At 55.3% G+C, this 16,032-nt stretch overlaps 9 protein-coding genes across 9 annotated transcripts; 5 read left to right on the top strand and 4 right to left on the bottom strand.

The window, feature by feature from the left end:
* Positions 1-3: 3 nt before the first annotated feature.
* Positions 4-744, bottom strand: BAUCODRAFT_145392 (uncharacterized protein; the record flags this gene model as incomplete). Its single annotated transcript, XM_007674390.1, has 3 exons — positions 4-164; positions 218-483; positions 539-744. The coding sequence occupies 3 exons, from the start codon at positions 742-744 to the stop codon at positions 4-6; spliced, it is 633 nt and encodes a 210-aa protein (XP_007672580.1).
* A 692-nt stretch (positions 745-1,436) lies between these two features.
* BAUCODRAFT_364570 (uncharacterized protein) lies at positions 1,437-2,714 on the top strand. Its single transcript, XM_007674389.1, has 2 exons — positions 1,437-2,406; positions 2,481-2,714. The coding sequence occupies exons 1-2, from the start codon at positions 1,555-1,557 to the stop codon at positions 2,664-2,666; spliced, it is 1,038 nt and encodes a 345-aa protein (XP_007672579.1). The 5' UTR covers positions 1,437-1,554; the 3' UTR covers positions 2,667-2,714.
* A 48-nt stretch (positions 2,715-2,762) lies between these two features.
* Positions 2,763-3,707, bottom strand: BAUCODRAFT_63153 (uncharacterized protein; the record flags this gene model as incomplete). The annotated part of the gene is made up of 1 exon (XM_007674388.1): positions 2,763-3,707. One exon carries the CDS (start codon positions 3,705-3,707, stop codon positions 2,763-2,765), a length of 945 nt encoding a protein of 314 aa, XP_007672578.1.
* A 577-nt stretch (positions 3,708-4,284) lies between these two features.
* BAUCODRAFT_364390 (uncharacterized protein) lies at positions 4,285-5,970 on the bottom strand. Its single transcript, XM_007674387.1, has 2 exons — positions 5,034-5,970; positions 4,285-4,975 (listed from the first exon to the last, which is right to left on the bottom strand). The coding sequence occupies exons 1-2, from the start codon at positions 5,683-5,685 to the stop codon at positions 4,611-4,613; spliced, it is 1,017 nt and encodes a 338-aa protein (XP_007672577.1). The 5' UTR covers positions 5,686-5,970; the 3' UTR covers positions 4,285-4,610.
* A 128-nt stretch (positions 5,971-6,098) lies between these two features.
* On the top strand, positions 6,099-8,906 carry BAUCODRAFT_63830 (uncharacterized protein; the record flags this gene model as incomplete). Its single annotated transcript, XM_007674386.1, has 3 exons — positions 6,099-6,550; positions 6,620-7,391; positions 7,485-8,906. 3 exons carry the CDS (start codon positions 6,099-6,101, stop codon positions 8,904-8,906), a joined length of 2,646 nt encoding a protein of 881 aa, XP_007672576.1.
* A 223-nt stretch (positions 8,907-9,129) lies between these two features.
* BAUCODRAFT_21735 (uncharacterized protein) lies at positions 9,130-9,814 on the top strand (the record flags this gene model as incomplete). The annotated part of the gene is made up of 2 exons (XM_007674385.1): positions 9,130-9,274; positions 9,342-9,814. 2 exons carry the CDS (start codon positions 9,130-9,132, stop codon positions 9,812-9,814), a joined length of 618 nt encoding a protein of 205 aa, XP_007672575.1.
* An 867-nt stretch (positions 9,815-10,681) lies between these two features.
* BAUCODRAFT_364398 (uncharacterized protein) lies at positions 10,682-11,931 on the top strand. Its single transcript, XM_007674384.1, has 3 exons — positions 10,682-10,939; positions 11,122-11,287; positions 11,381-11,931. The coding sequence occupies exons 1-3, from the start codon at positions 10,869-10,871 to the stop codon at positions 11,828-11,830; spliced, it is 687 nt and encodes a 228-aa protein (XP_007672574.1). The 5' UTR covers positions 10,682-10,868; the 3' UTR covers positions 11,831-11,931.
* Positions 11,931-12,200, top strand: BAUCODRAFT_364384 (uncharacterized protein). Its single transcript, XM_007674383.1, has one exon. The coding sequence runs from the start codon at positions 12,032-12,034 to the stop codon at positions 12,191-12,193; it is 162 nt and encodes a 53-aa protein (XP_007672573.1). The 5' UTR covers positions 11,931-12,031; the 3' UTR covers positions 12,194-12,200.
* On the bottom strand, positions 12,201-15,643 carry BAUCODRAFT_364513 (uncharacterized protein). Its single transcript, XM_007674382.1, has 2 exons — positions 15,573-15,643; positions 12,201-15,201 (listed from the first exon to the last, which is right to left on the bottom strand). Exon 2 carries the CDS (start codon positions 15,169-15,171, stop codon positions 12,208-12,210), a length of 2,964 nt encoding a protein of 987 aa, XP_007672572.1. The 5' UTR covers positions 15,172-15,201; positions 15,573-15,643; the 3' UTR covers positions 12,201-12,207.
* Between the last annotated feature and the right edge of the window lie 389 nt (positions 15,644-16,032).

The raw sequence follows: 16,032 nt of genomic DNA, 5'->3' as shown, positions 1-16,032 counted from the left end.
AACCTACGAGCTCATGGTGCTGTGCTTCGATCTCGCCTGGCTGATTTCGTCCTCCTTCATCTGCCTCAACGTGCCGGTGGCTGCCACGCCGCCGGTCATCGTGGCAGTAGCAACCTCCGCCATATAGCCGAGCGAGCTGACTTCGTGCTTCCAGTACGAGATGTCTATCACCAGATGTTAGTACACGATCAACAAATGCAGAGTCCGTGTCACATACACTTGGCCTTGATCTCGATGAGCGTCATACGCGGGTCCTCCGGGCCGCCAGTGTGGACACCATCCTTGAGGTCACCGAACCATGCACCAGCTGCCTTGCTGTATACCTCCTTGATACGCGGATCCTCGTTGCTGGTTGACGTTGCTTCGCCTGTTACGCAGATCCAGTCTTGGGTGCTGGTGTTGTGGAAGATGACCTGAGCTTCCTTGTTCTTGTTGAGGTCGTCAAACTTCTGGCTGTTTCGGTTGGCAAGGAACAGAAAGTCGCTATAGTACACATCAGCCATATGATCTCCAATACGACTCCACGCATGCAGCTTACGGTCCGGTACGCTTCGCAACAGCCATGGCACGGGATACAGGGCCGATGCCGTTCCGGTAGGAGCCGAGCATACCAATTTTCAGCTTGTCGGCAATGGCGTACATATCCTCGAATTTCTGCTCGGTGGGTGTCTGGTCGTCATATTGCTTGTTGACGGAAGGGTCGATGCCCTTGTCAACCTCCTGCTTTGTAAGTCCCTCAGGCATTCTGAATGATGTGCTGCTGGTGAATGGACGGTGTGCTTTGACAGTAACAACTGGGCGAATAGTAGTGGTGAGTCTGGAACAGCGAAGGAGAGATCGTGTAAGAGACATCTGTACTGTATACTGTACTCTGGGTTCAAGTCACGCGCGCGTCATATACACCTCCTTCAACGGATGGTTTGCAGGAGAGGTGACGCGCGAAGCGGAGAACGCGCAGTAAATGAGCCGTCATATGTCATCATTGACTTCTGGGCAGCCTCCTTTCTATGCATCTCGCCCAATCCCTTTACGTGCCTTGCCTGTTTTAGCTTCTGTGGCGTGGCAGACGCTGAGATTCGGATGGAAGCTGTCTCCGTGCCCGAAATATTCAAGATGTCGAGGTTGATGCCAGCCGCATGGCGTGTTTGCAAACCTGCACGCTTAGCTAACATACAGCCTAGCCAAAAGCAGACGTGCCGACTTCACCTTAGCCGGGTTCCTGCAGCTCCTGCTTTGCCGGCGTTAAGAGAAGGCGTGCATCCGTTCACCACTGCATTGGCGAAGACATCTTTCATAGCCGACTGTACGTTTGGCTAAGCGGCCAGAAAGCCAACGACTTCTGCCACAGCTGCAAGTGCCGGTGATAGCGGCGTTTGATACATCATCGCAAGGCTCAACACCGTAGTTCTCCCGCCTCCCTGCTCCTACTCCTCTGGAAAGACTGCTATAAATTACTGTCTCTCGTCGCGCGGAAGCTAACCCCGTAGCCAACCTCAGCCCTCTTCACTACCCGGCACACAGTTTATCCTCTCGGTCCAGCAGCACCTCCGCGCCATGGCCTCCTCATACCCTAAGAGGAAGCTCGGCGACGAAATGGTTTCCGCCCAAGGCCTAGGATGCATGGGCATGAGCGGAGCCTACACCAGCTACGGTAAAGTTACCGACGAGGAGTCTTTGCAGGTTTTGACTAGAGCCGCCGACATTGGAATCACCTTCTGGGACACTAGTGATCTATACGGTCCGCACACTAATGAGAAGTTGCTTGGTCGCTGGTTCAAGGAGACGGGTCGACGCAAAGAGATCTTCCTCGCGACCAAGTTCGCCGTCATCATGGGCCCGAATCGGTCAATGACCGTGCGCGGTGACAGAGAGTACGTTAAGCAGGCCTGCCAGGACAGCCTTGAGCGGTTGGGTGTCGACCGGATCGATCTTTATTACCAGCACCGTGTGGACCCGAACACGCCCATCGAAGAAACGGTAAAGGCGATGGTAGAGCTGAAAGATGAAGGCAAGATCAGGTACCTTGGTCTATCCGAATGCTCAGCCCGGACTTTGCGCCGTGCATGCGCCGTGCATCCCATTGCGGCGGCACAGATGGAGTACTCTCCCTTTGCGCTCGAGATTGAGGACGCGCAGACCGAGTTCCTCAAGACAGCGAATGAGTTGGGAGTGGCACTCGTGGCTTACAGTCCGCTCGGAAGAGGCTTCTTGACAGGTACCATCAAATCTCGTGACGACTTCGACCAGGGCGATGGACGCCTCTTCCACCCTCGCTTTAGTGAGGCGCACTTTGGTGAGAATCTGAAGCTTGTGAACACACTCTCCGACATCGCTAGTAGAAAAGGTTGCACGACCGGGCAGTTGACGCTTGCTTGGCTCATGGCGCAGGGCGACAACATCATACCGGTGCGTAGCGCAAGAGCCAAAAGGCATACTCATTATGTTCTAGACATCGCTGACCGTCACCCTTCCTTTTGTAGATTCCGGGAACGAAGCGTATCAAATACCTCGAGGAGAACGCGGGTGCGGCGAATGTGCATTTGACCAAAGAGGAGATCCAGGAGTTTCGGCATGCGATTGAGAGTGTCGGGGGAGTGAAGGGAGAGCGGTACCCTCCTCAGGTCTTGGCCACGTGTTTTGCTGATTCCCCGGAGCTTAAGGCATAGCCTGCCCATGCACATCTAAACCAACGCTCAGAATGCGCTTATCGCGTCAATACTGGTTGATGCTTGCGTGGCGAACGCTTAAAACTTTTGCTTAGCTCACACGCCAGCATCCTCCGGCGCCACGTCCAGATTCCAGTCAATGGTCCCATCCTCTCCATATCTCTCCATCAGCCACGCATTCGCTTTCTTGAAGTGTCCACAGTCAAAGAAGCCTTTCGCCGCAGACAACGGGCTAGGGTGAACACTCTTGAGCACCAAATGCTTGCTGCTGATCTTCACGCACCGCTTCTGCGCCGGGCTACCCCAAGCCAGGAAGACTACTCCGCGTGTCCGCTTCGCAGCAACGATGTCTATGACCTTCTGCGTGAACTTCTCCCATCCTTTTCCGGCATGGCTGTTCGCTTCATGTGCGCGGACCGTAAGGCAGGTGTTGAGGAGTAGCACGCCACGATCAGCCCAGGGTGTCAGGAGCCCGCCATTCTTCGGTGGTGGCTTGAATTCTGGGTAGTCCTTCTTGAGCGCGATATACATGTTCTTAAGCGATGGCGGAGCGGGAGTCGGAGGGCGGACGGAGAAGCATAGACCGTGAGCTTGGTTGAGGTTGTGGTAGGGGTCTTGACCAAGAATGACGGCTTTGACGTTGGGGAGAGGCGTGTGGCGGGACCAGCTGTATATGTCGTCCGCCGGCGGGAACACCTTCTTTCCCGTCTCGAGTTCACGCTTTAGGAAGCGCTTGAGGTCAAGGAATTCACGACTCGTGACCTCATCTTTAAGCGCGCCGAGCCAGCTTTCATGCAGCGTTTCAATCTCGAGCTTGAGTAGCTCCTTCTGCTCGGTGGTGAGTTTCGCAATCCATGCTTCCTTGTCGAAGACAACTGGCTTCGTCTCGGGTGCTGTTGGGGATGAGGCTGGCTGCGACGGGTTGTTTGACGAGGTTGACGGGTTCGGTTTCGGCTGGGAGAAGAAGGATGTAATGGAACTGTTCTTGGGCTTCTTGGCAGCATCGGCAGCCAGGTCGACCGCCTTGCGTTTGAGCGACATTTTCGTTGAAGATGTACTGCTATAGCACTGCTGCAGATGGATGACAGACGCGGTGTCGGATGGAAGACGCGTCGATTGACGAGATGGCATCGGAGCGGGCGATCATTCTGCCGAGCCGAGCTACAGTGCTAGACCATGAGCTCGAGCTCACATGTAGACCTCCAACCACCATTAAAGTACAAATTCTCCACATCTTCGATCTCGTTCACAAACGCGACAAGCGATGACAGCTGCACGCCTGCCTTCCGTAATGCGGCCTCTCCTTTTCAGCCGGCCTGCCAACCTAGTCTTCCGATCCAGTGCCTCCCGACCAGCGTACCGATCGTTTCAGACAAGCAGGAGACTTTTACAGGATGCCGTACCCACAAGAAGACCTGTAGGCGCCTTCAGAGGAACGTGAGTGAAAAGCGCACGATGCGCTCCAAACGTGCCTTCGATCCTTACTCCGCTGACCTGACGACGACAGCATCTTTGGCTTCCTCCTCGGCTCAGTTCTGGCAGGAGGCGGCCTCTACTACTATGTCATTGACGAGTATAAGGTCTCGAATGAGCTACTGACGGAGGACATCTACGTACGCTAGGGTGATTATTAATGCGCAGCCTCGACGCTTACTGACGGACCGGCAGGCACTACAAGCAGCTGTGCAGCGATTAGAAGGGTACGTGCGAAGCATAGAAGAGGAAGTCAAGACGAGCAAGAAGTGAAGCCTGTCATGAAGACAAGTCAGCCAGCATAAACTTGATCTCCGATTCCAGGTGCAAATAAGCGGCACCATATTCATGTACAATGTATATACCCCAGTAACGCTCCGAAAGCGATCCAAGCCTGCACATATGCAATCGACACTTCGCCAAACGCCGGACACTGGGACTCGTCCGACTGTAACCGGCTCCGTTCGAGATCTAGGTCTTCGTCACTGCAACTCTCGCCTCCTCCACCTTCTTCGCTGCCAAAGCAGCAAGTTGCTCGAGCTGCTCTCTCCGCATCTTTCTGACATATCTGAAGAGCAGCACAAACAGCAGCTCCACCCTCTCCTTCGTCATCATGAGAATACCTTGCACCATTATACCTTTTACGATCTGTGGCGCGACGCCCTTGTATAGCCCGAGCGGGCCTTCCTTCTCAATAATAAATTGCATTACTTCAAGGAAGGACTTGAAAGGCTTGCCTTGTCGTGCCGGGGGTGGACGCGACTGCAGTCCTACTTTGGCAACAATGAGGGGTTGCGTCACGATTGTAGCGAGTGATTTGGAAAGAGCGCCGAGTACTACACCGATATCTCATTAGCTGGTGCTTGAAGGCTATCAGTGCAAGGCCGCGCTTACAGAAAGCCTGGTGAGGCTGCAATGCTCGATCATCCGGATACATCGCCTCTCTCAACCGCTGATACGCGCCATAGGTGATGGCGGGATTCACGACCAAGACCAAGCTCGCCTTAATACCTCTCCAAAGTCCCGCGAAACCATCCTCGCCATCGATGACCTCCTTGGCCGTCCCAAGCATACTCTTCTTTTCACCTTTCGGCTGAGTCTGCTGTCGTGTGGTAATGACAGCAATCGGGATCGTGAACAGCTGTGCCAATGCGCCCGCTACTGCACCCAAACCGAGCTCGACCGCCGTGCTTGGATGCTTCCCCTGACTTACCCGGTTCAGGTACAGGGTCCGTACGGTGCTATACCAGTAGAAGTACGCGAAGTTAGTACTCGCGACGCCGAGCAAGCTGCCCGCCATGCCGCTGTATAGGCCGACCAAGCCCTCGTCTTCTAGGATGGACGTGATTGCATGGATGGTGCCTTCGTAGTGCTTGTGCGTTGTGTCTAGCGCATCCCGAGGTGGGTCGAGCTTGTGTTGCTTGATCTGTACCTGTAGTCTCGTCTTAACGATGTCGAGCGGGTAGACGAGGGCATTTGCTAGCACGGCGCCGGTCGAACCTGCGATCGCCAATCCCCATGGCGGCACTTCGTTTTTTGCAGCCATTGCTGCGGTTTGGTGAGTATCGACGGAGTTGGCTGGCTTCGTGTGTGGCTGCCGAGATGACCGAGCGGTTGACGATGAGGGTATAGCGATAGGCTCGTGGGTGCTACCTCATATCGGTATCTCCCAGTTAATGCTGCTGGGTTACTTTTACTTCGTTGAGTGCTCGCCTTTGCATTGAGCAAAGAAGCAGTAGTAGGGCAGAGCCCGCGGCCTCGTGCGTTCTCATCATGAGTGTCCCGGCACCACGATCGCCCAAGCCGAGGTAAACTTGAGCCGCAGCATTGCGAAGCACGAGCCACATCGCCAGCTTCGACTCCGTCTTCGGTTGCCGAGACGACGTAATGAGCGTTAATCACGTGTCAGGTCTAGTCGTCGACGTACACCGTGGCATCTTGTAGACATGGTTGAGCATGATGAGCAAGCCCAGCGACGATCTGAACGAGCTTAAGCATGAGGCTGACCAACTGTCTGATCGCCTACTGAGGTCTGCAAGCAAAGATGAAGCGCTTGAGATCGCCATCCGGGCCGCGGAGACGTCTATGAAAGCCTTAAGGCTGACCAAAGATCCCAATGAGAAGGCGAAGCTCTCGCGACGGTTCGAGCAGCTGGTGCAGGAAGCTGAGCGGATCAAGCATAGCAAAGACTGGCGAGAGCGATTGCGAGCTAACAGCTTGCGGTCTCAAACCCACCATGAGTCCACCGGTAAGACGTCAGCACTGCTCAGAGAACCGCAGACGACACGCGCACTTCCCAAGTCTGAACAGATACTTCTTCTGAAGGCAGGCTTTCTCAATGGCTTCAAGTTCCCGCCTTGGGACACCGCACCGGCGCCAGACGAGTTCCAAGTTAAGGCCGGTGAGGGATTGTTTATGTGTGTTGCCCGCTGATATCACGCTTTTCCCTTTAGCTCTCAGCTGACGGGTCTCTTCAACAGAGACACGCCGGAGCTACCCTTGTCCGAGTTTCAAGAGGGCATGCTCGATGATTGGAAGCGGCCGCAGGATGCTCTTCCGCCACCATCATGGTTTCCGGTTGACCGTACCAATCTTGGCCCGAGCATGACCTTTACTCGACGCATCGATCTTGTGCAGGATGCTGCCACCGACTGTTCGGTCGTGGCTTCGTTGTGTGCTGTCGTTGCTAGAGCTGAACGTGGCCATGCAAAGATACTAAGGAAGGTCACTCACCCGTATGACGCAGAGAACGGTCGACCTTCGATGTCGAAGAACGGCAAGTACATAGTCCGCCTGAACTTCAATGGGTGTCACCGTAAGGTGGTTATTGACGACCGTTTGCCCGTGAGCCGCACCACCCAGGCCATCCACGTGGTAGACCGCCATAACCCGGGCCTACTCTGGCCCGCACTGATCGAGAAGGCGTACCTTAAAGTCCGCGGTGGCTACGCCTTCCCGGGAAGCAATTCCGCAACGGATTTATGGATACTGACCGGCTGGATCCCAGAGCAAGTATTTATGCAGAGCGATGAGCTGGAACCGGACCGGTTTTGGAAGCGTATCTTGACCGCCTTTGACTACGGCGATGTGATGGTCACTATGGGTACTGGTAAGATGACTGCGAAGACGGAACGTGAGCTCGGCTTGGCTGGAGAACACGACTACGCCTGCTTGGATCTGCGGGAAGTTGACGGGCAGAGGCTACTCCTCATCAAGAATCCTTGGTGCGAGGGGACAAGCTGGCGTGGAAAGGTCAAGAGCACGCAACGCAGCGCCGCTCAGCCCAGCGCGAGCGTCACTCAACAGTCTCTGATCGCCTTCGACGATGACCCTGGCCCGGTGCAGTCCTCACGCGATCTACTCAATGCTGACGAACAGTTGTCTCCTGGGACATTCTGGATGGATCTCGACAATGTCGTACAGCATTTCGAATCGATGTATCTCAACTGGAACCCTGGCCTCTTCGGATACCGGGAGGACATGCACTTCGCTTGGGACCTTTCGCGTGCAGGTAGAGCCGGCAATGTGCCTCGAGGGCGATTTGCGAGCTTGAGTGCACACCCTCAGATGACCGTCACTGCTACGCAGGGTGGCACAGTCTGGATACTTCTCTGGCGGCACTTCAAAAACGCTATATCTGAGGGTGCTACGGAGGAAGAGATTGCGGAGGGATGCTACGACATTGACCTCTGCGGGCATATCGCACTAGTCGCCTTCTCTGTACAAGGACGACGTGTACTGCTACCCGAGAAGCACATTGCCAAGGCGTGGTTCGTGGACAGTCCACAAACGCTTCTAAAGCTTGATGACTGCATGCCGGGACAAGTTTACACTATCGCTCCACTCGAGCAGGACTTAGCGGCTGTCGAACACACATTTACGCTATCGTGCTTTGCTAATTCGCCTCTGCTGCTGGTACAAGCCGCCGAGAGGTCACAGTATGCCCATACACTTACCGCGGCCTGGACCAAAGAAACAGCCGGAGGAAACGCACACAGTCCAAAATACTCGGTCAATCCGCAGTTCTCGATCGCTGTGCCGCAGAAGACGCGTATTAGCCTGCTGCTTGAGGCAATGAATGAGGACCTGAATGTGCATGTCAAGCTAGTGCATGGCCAAGGACAGCGAATACACACGATCCGGAATCGAGACATCGTCTTCGACAGCAAGGAGTACAGCCGCGGCTGCTGCCTAGCGGAGCACGCTGAGCTGGAAGCAGGCCAGTACACGATCGTCTGCAGCACATTCGAGCCAGACCAACTCGGTGTTTTCATCCTACTCATCGAGTCGAGCCAACCAACGCGAGTGGCTATGCTACCACGAGAGGGAGCGGGCCGTATAACGCTAGAGCTGAGTGCTGTAGCCTTCAAGCGTGGCGAGAGTAGAGTTGCTGCCCCATTAGCACCAAGGCGGCTTGTCAGACTCTACGCCGTGGTACGCCACCTCGACTCCGGTGGGGTCGCCAGAAGAGCCACCTCGGGTAGTCGATCGCTCGTGCGGTTGAGTATCGAGAGCGGCCGTGGCCCGAATCGACGGATTCACATCGCTTCTGGTGAAGGAGACTACGCTGACTGCGCGGGTGGCGTCGTCAGGACGGAAGATATTGAAATCCAGCCAGAGATGGTCACCCGAGGCAAAGATCTGTGGTTAGTACTGGACCGGATGTATGCGAGTGGTGAAGCGGAGGACGAGAGGTTCTCGGTGGAGCTGTTTGTGGACCAGCCTGATGCGGTGACTTGCGGCGTGTGGAGAGGTTGGGATGATTAATTGGAAGCAATGTCGAAGCTGCGAGAATTGTATTAGCGAGGCGCTGGTGGCTCGGTGTATGTGTATTCCGTTAATCAAATGCCGCGTTGAAAACGCTGGCATGGATGCGCAAGCTCACCTCCGGCCTTGGCAATAGGATCTCCGCACCTTCATCGTCGTCAATTGCCATACGCTTCGCCTTTGCAGACGCATCCTCACATTTGCACGTCAACCAAGGTTCGAGATGGCTTCCGTGATACCGCTCATGCCCTTTCTGCGCCCTCTTGGTCTTCCACGACCATCTACCATCCGACAACTTCTCTGCTACTCTACCACCTCCATATGCCACGCAGAGGCGCAAACAGCAACGCGAACAGCTCGAGTAGAGGGTACGTGGCCACTGCCTAAACCTAGACATGTCAATGTCTTGCGTACTGACGAGCCTGTGTCAAACAGATCCCAATCTCATCGCCTCCCGCAATGCTTCAGCCAGTTACCCCCCAAACACACTCAAGTCATTACCTCGACCCAAAGAACCACGTGCTTCTCGCCGCGCCAACCACCCAAGAGCCGAGCGCACATACCCGACACGCCATCCAACTCATCATCCCGTGACCGAACACAAACTCATCCCTGAGCCGGTGGAACCATTACCAGCCGATCAATGCGCACCTAATCTGCCATACTTCGTAACGAGAACGCCGAGCATGGAGCTACCTGTCTACCAGTTACGGAAGCGAGGAGGCAATATGAAGCTAACGAGGGTCAAGAAGGTTGATGGCAAGGTGGAGAGTCTGCGGGACGAGCTGAGGGCCGCATTAGGCTTGGGGGAGAAGGAAGCCGTGGTCAATCCTGTGACGAGGCACGTAATGCTTAAGGGGCACCTTAAGACGGAGGTTGACAAGTTTTTGAGGGAGAGGATGTTCTAAGCATGAAGCGCTGCAAAATATGGCCGCGTAGACTCTTGGTGCGTCTGACACGGTCCAGTACTCGCCACGCAGCTTTCGCTATAGACCGGACCGAGACAAGCTGTCTAGCCGTGCTTAGCAAGTGCTGTATTGCCGCATGCGTAGCTTCAGTCGGCGCACCAACTACTTTTGGTCTCCGACCGAATTGGCGGCATTGCTGCCAAAGGCTGACACATCCTCGGCATTGTCCTCGTACCTTGCTGCAACGCCCTGGTCGATGGGGACGAAACAGTATGCAGTGTAGATATACCAACGACGTCGATCAGCTTTACCGCTTGGTCCGCGCGGCAATTCGTACTGCCGCCGGCTATATCGCCAGCATCATCATATATGGCTTGTTGGGCGCTGGCGCAGTCAGGCTGCCCGATATTATGCTGCCGTTCCTCTGGCGACATGGCAGCATAAATCACCATGATGGACATGCTCTACGTTTGAGCAGGCATCGAGTAACATCACCCAATGCTGGTGGCGACGGCTACAAATGCACGCACAACAAGCTTTTCGCTTCACACTTGTTGATTGGAACATCGTGCATTGCAGCTGGTTTGCTGTTCTCGTGGATGTTCCTTGAGGCTCTGAAGCGCGAACTTGTTCATGGCAATGGGAAGCATGGTTGTGGTGATCGGGCGACGAAGAACTAGGCTCAGACATATCGCTCGACGTCGAAAGGGCATTCTGCGGACTTGTTCTTCCATGACTAGTGGCGTCGGATTTCGCTGCAGGATACGTCACATGCCTGCTGGTTCGGACAGAGCTCACGTCGCACTGCCTGGACAGCCTAGCAAGGGCCTAAATGGGAGACGGCAACGTTCTGGGGACATCCCACTACACTCGTGTTCAGACGACAGCATCAAGGGTGGAAGTGAGAAAGGCTGTTGATATCGCGAATGCCATCATGTGCTCCGGGAGCCTGATTGGGAGCGAGCTGGCACCCAGATTGGCGGCATCCAAGAGTGAAGTTGTTACTACCAGTCCTCCTCCTTTCACACCTGCACTTCACTATGCAAGACGATGAATGTTACACCTAATATATCCTTTCACCATACCGTTTCTAAGATGCAATCATTCTCAGTCCTCAGCAAAAGAGTAAGCATCTCAGTTTTCACTTACAACGTCGCTGTTCGGAGGTCTGTCGTATGCTTACAAGCTCATTGTTCACCTTCCCGAACATTCACATGTCGTTTGCCACCTTCAAGCCATCTGCAGCCTGCAAGGATTCACTTATTGCCCAACAACTTCCGTCAACTGCTGATCCAGACTTCGTGCAGAAGGATCACTCTCCCACAAACAACATTCAAATCATCCATAAACGACACCCGCTCTAGTTCGACTGCACTCCTTAAACATCCAAAACCCTTATCAAACATGCCGCTCTCGCAGAAGCAAATGGAGTATCTAGGCCTCGCTTGGCAGTGTTTTGACAACGAGCCCAAGGTGTGTAGCCAACTTACTCCATATATTCTTCTTCAGATGGAAGCATTGCAAGCTTCACCACGGGACAGACTGACCAAGTGTCTCGGCACTCAGATCGACTACGAGAAATTCTACCGCATTGCCGGGCTCGCCTCCGCCAACTCCGCCCGCGAGCTCATGCGCGTCACCAAGAAGAAGTTGAAGGAGGAGTACGGCGCTCTGAGCGGCAGCGTGCAAAACGCCAGCGGTGCCAACGGCGGCACACCAAAGAGAGCCACCCCAGCCAAGAAGACTCCGTTGGTGAAGCAAAGCAAGAAAGTCAAAGGGGACGACGAGGCCGATGACGAGGAAGGCGGGAGTGCGTACGAGGATCATTCTTCCGCTTCCAAGATCGCCAGGAAGCGCAAAGCGACTCCCGCTGTGAGGACGAAGACTGCGGCGCTGGTTCAGGAAGAGGAGGAGGTGGTGTCGGAGGTGGATGATGAGACACCGGTTATGAAGAAGATGCGCGCGAACGAGATCAAGCCTGAGCCCGAGGATGACTTCGACGGTGATTTTCAGTAAGCTGAGCGGCGTCCAACTTTGTGCAGTCGTGCCGACTTTCGACGGCCCAGCTGGGTAGCACAATCCTCTGATGGGTAGGAAGCTGGTGGTTGCTGCTTTGAAGATCGCGGTTCAGACATGATGGGATAGGCTACATTACCATAAAGCCTCAGGCGAATTATGACGGTACGCATGAGATGTACAATTCCTGCATGATCTTGCATGTCCGTTACCATACATGTTCACTGCACGTACCCCAAAGGTGGTGCCTGCGTTCGGCGAACCTTCTGTATACTGCCGCTGTATCCAGGCACGCAACACATATCCATCGCGCAGCGTACTATTCACACCTGGCAAACCCTGCCGAGAATGCTGCATTATTGATGGTGTCAGCCAGCTCATGCCTGCATGACCATATCATGCAAACCGCAGAGTAAACTCAGCGCTACACTGTCGGTATTACCCAGTAACAGCGCACCGAGAATCGCATGACCTTGCGGCATACCGTCCCATCTCGGCACGGACTGTTGAGTCTCATCATATTCACTTCGTGCCTCTGGCTGGCCGTCGCCATTGACTGTAGCACTTGGTAGGGCCCGTCCGTGTGCACCTCCTCTCCCAGACTTCTCCGCCAATCTCTTCATCATGCTCAGAGCCCGATGCGTTATGAGCTTGAAGGCCTCCGTATCATGCCCAAGAGCTTCACGTCCCTTTTGGCCAGCGGCTTGGCCTAAGCGGTCAACGGAGAGAAGTGAGGCCAGATGCAGCAAGTTGACAGCCCAGCCATCCTCGCTCTCAATCCAGGAGCGAGCAAGCTCCGTATCGTTGCCAGGCGCAAGCGATGTGAGAATGTCCGCCGCAAGCATGCCTTGGCATAGGTACGATTTGCGGACCTCAACGACGCGAAGCTGCACAGCGTTACTGGATGCGCCTTTCGAGCGATCGGGTAAGACGGAGATGGCGAGGGCAAAAGCTTTGGTAAGAAGATCGAGCGGTGACTCGGAAGCAGCGGACGAGGAGCCAGAAGCGGTGAAGATGCTTCGATACAACATCCTGTTAGGGTCTTGGCGTGCCAGCAGCTTGGCGAGACAGTCGACTGCTGCTGGCAGCGAGCGGTGAATTGACGGCACAAAGCTCGTGAACCGTAGAGTGCCGCCACCTTCTTGATAGGTTGGGCTTGGTTGCGGCGCAAAAGCGAGTAAGAAGTGGAGAATGTGGAGCGCGTCATCTCTGGTGGGAAGCTCCAGACTCTGCGTGATGTTCGAAAGGAAGGTGATGACGTCTTTGTAGAAGTCCAGCGTGTTGCAGAAACTGCGCAGAAGCATGTTCCGCGTGCCGACCAGTCGGATAGTGTTGCTCAGCCATCTGATCAGCGACGCCGACGTCAGGAGGTGATGGTTGTGCTCGAAAAATGAGAAGTTTCGGACTATGGTCGTGATGGCAATCAAGCGATCAGCTGCGCGGTTGAGCTGATATCCCGGCGTGCCAAAAGCTGGGACGTCTTGCAGTGACTCTGTCTCAATTCGGCTTCCACGCAGGATATCTTCATATGACGGCAGATCAAGCGCGTCAGAGACTTCAGGCGCTTCCTCCGACAATTGATCGATCTGCTCTTCGGCGCAATCAACAATCACATCGAGCAAGTCTTCACACTTCTCTAACTCGAAGTGGATCCGATCATCTCTCGAAATGAGCACCAGCGCGTCGAGTGCGTATCGTACCTCGGCGTGAAGACCTGAGGCCAGACTGAGCATGATGGCGCGCATGTCGATCACACCCATCTCGTCTACAGTAGGCATGGTCGGCATGTATCGTTGAATGGCGGTGCCCAATTCATGCAGCGCAGCAACGTCATAGCCTCCATCCGTTTCAATGCTCCGAACATTTGGCACGTAATTGGTGCTCTGAGGCTCCTCGCTTTTCATTACAGCGCCAACGGTTTCCTGCTTGACTGATGGTGAACGCTGTACCTTTTGGAGGGAAGCTGGCGATGGGGCGGGCATGGTCTGCAAGCCGGGTTGCGGCGTCAGCTGCTCAGGCTTCTTGACGCTGCTATTCCGGCGATGATGCATGATTTGCTGAGGCGTAGCCATTCCGTTCTGTGGTAGCTGAGCATGTGCCTGTACCGGAGTAGCTTGAGGTGGCGGCTGTGATTGCTGACTTTGCTGGAATGGAGTGAATGTGTTCGGTTGCTGAGGCGGAGGCTGCATCATCCTCGTTGGCGAAGACTGCGTCGGAGCGCCAAGGCCAGCCATTTGGTGAGCGTAGTTTCTTGCTTGCTCCTGCTTGGCCTGTGCGCGCATATTGAAATATGCGCGCTCGTACTGTCCAATGTCCCTATGGTAGATTTGCTTGAGTTCTTCAACGGAATTAGGAAGACCGAACTTGGTTGCTACGTCTGGCCACCGGCCGTGTCGCTCCACGTTATGAGAGCCACCGCCCTGGACGACTACATACCATAGCATGTACAAGTCGATGGGTCGACCAGCCACGACAGGTTGTATCTGTATTTGCCTACCTTGATTGGCAGCGTTGGTTTGCAATGCACGGTAGAACTGCTGCCGCTTGGCTTGCGTCTGCTGTTGCTGCTGAGTCGCAGACGCGTTCATGCCCATAGGTGTCTGGCCATTGGCCACTTGACCACTGGCTTGCTGACCGGCCATGTTGCCTCCTTGACTTTGCTGGCCTCCAATAGGCCGCGGCGGTACCATGCCGCTACGACGCATTGCTTCTTGTTGCTGCTGCAGCTTCATCTGGTACAGCCGTTGCGCGTTGACCTGCGCGACCATGTTGTTCGTCGAGCCTGGCATGGATGCGGGTGTGCCAGACATGTTCATGTTGTTCATGTTCATGCCCATGCTCTGGTTCCAGCCGGCCACCTGGCCCTGCTGAGGCATACTGGTAGGCTGGCCGGCTTGCTGCGGCGTGCTCGGCTGCATCTGGTTGGCAAAGTTGGCCGGCTGCTGTTGCGGAAACGGACTTGGTGATGCGTTCTGCATGCGCGACTGCTGCGCACTCGGTCGGTACTGCTGGTTAGCCATGATGGGTGAGGGCGTGGCATTGGTTGAAGCGGTCTGCTGGAGATGCTGGAACGGTGTCGGCGCATTCGCGAAGTTGCCGTAACCCGGTGTCTGTGAGCGCGACATATGCGAGGGCTGTGGTGAGCCCGCCATACCGCCATCATGAGCGCGCTTGGCGGGCACCACTGAGGTCGGGTTGAAGGTCTGGTTAGGGAAGGCCGGGGTTGGTGTCGAGCTGTTGCCGTTGGCGAGACCCTGTTGGAACTGCTCAAACTGATTCGGAAGGCTGTTGTACATCTGGGCCGGCGCAAAGGTGCCGTTCCCGTTCTGCCATTGGTTCATGGCGGTCGCACATGGACGACTGGTCGATCACTGCTGGCCACATCGTTAGTGAGCCCGTCAACAGCAGCGCCATGCCCTCATCACGTGCAGTCGTGAAGAGGACGACAGGGTCGGTAATGAGGGGATATAAACAAGTAAAGAGGCTAGCGCGCCGCGCGATGGGGGAGGAAGACGCGTCGAGTGACAAGATGGAGGGCAGGATGAGCGAGTGGGCCGATAGCTCACTCGGCTCCCAACCGTGCGTGCGATAGCCAGCATGCGCAAAGGCTGACGATGAGCGGGGGCAAAAGCACGGCAGCCACGACCCATTCCACAAGCACGCGATTGCGTCAAAGCGAGCACGCCGCACGTGTCATGTGCTGGAGTAGTGCCAGGGTAAGGCGAATGGTATAGAAACTCACCTCCGAGATACGCCGGCGAGCCGCGGGCGCGCGGTGATGCATTTGTCGCAGCGAAACGACGAGTCGCTGCAGAAGGGAGAGGAAAGGAGGCTCTCGGCAAGGCTGGTGAGAGACGCCAAGCCTTCGGCGACAAGCGTGATCCATCTTAGTGCCCTTCCCCCAAACGCTCGCCTGTTGAAGAGAGCGCTCAGCGACGCATATGGATGCATACACTCTCCGAAACGAATACTTTACAGAGAGCAGGACCGAGATAGACACAAAGCAGGCACTAGGCACATTCGTCGGCCCCGTTTGATTGGTACGGTAGCGTGCTCCAGATCGTGACATGCGGCAACAGGTGCGTCCGAGCGTTGAAGCCTAAAGAGGCGCTTTATGCCGGAAGGGAACAACGCCTTTCGTTCCACCGCCTGAATGATCGGACCATTCGCCAAGAGCGTGCGCTCTGTTGATGCCCTTTCAA

Source organism: Baudoinia panamericana (genome assembly GCF_000338955.1).
Source record: "Baudoinia panamericana UAMH 10762 unplaced genomic scaffold BAUCOscaffold_2, whole genome shotgun sequence".
NCBI classification, from domain to species: Eukaryota; Fungi; Ascomycota; class Dothideomycetes; order Mycosphaerellales; family Teratosphaeriaceae; genus Baudoinia; species Baudoinia panamericana.
This window is presented reverse-complemented; position numbering and strand designations above follow the sequence as displayed.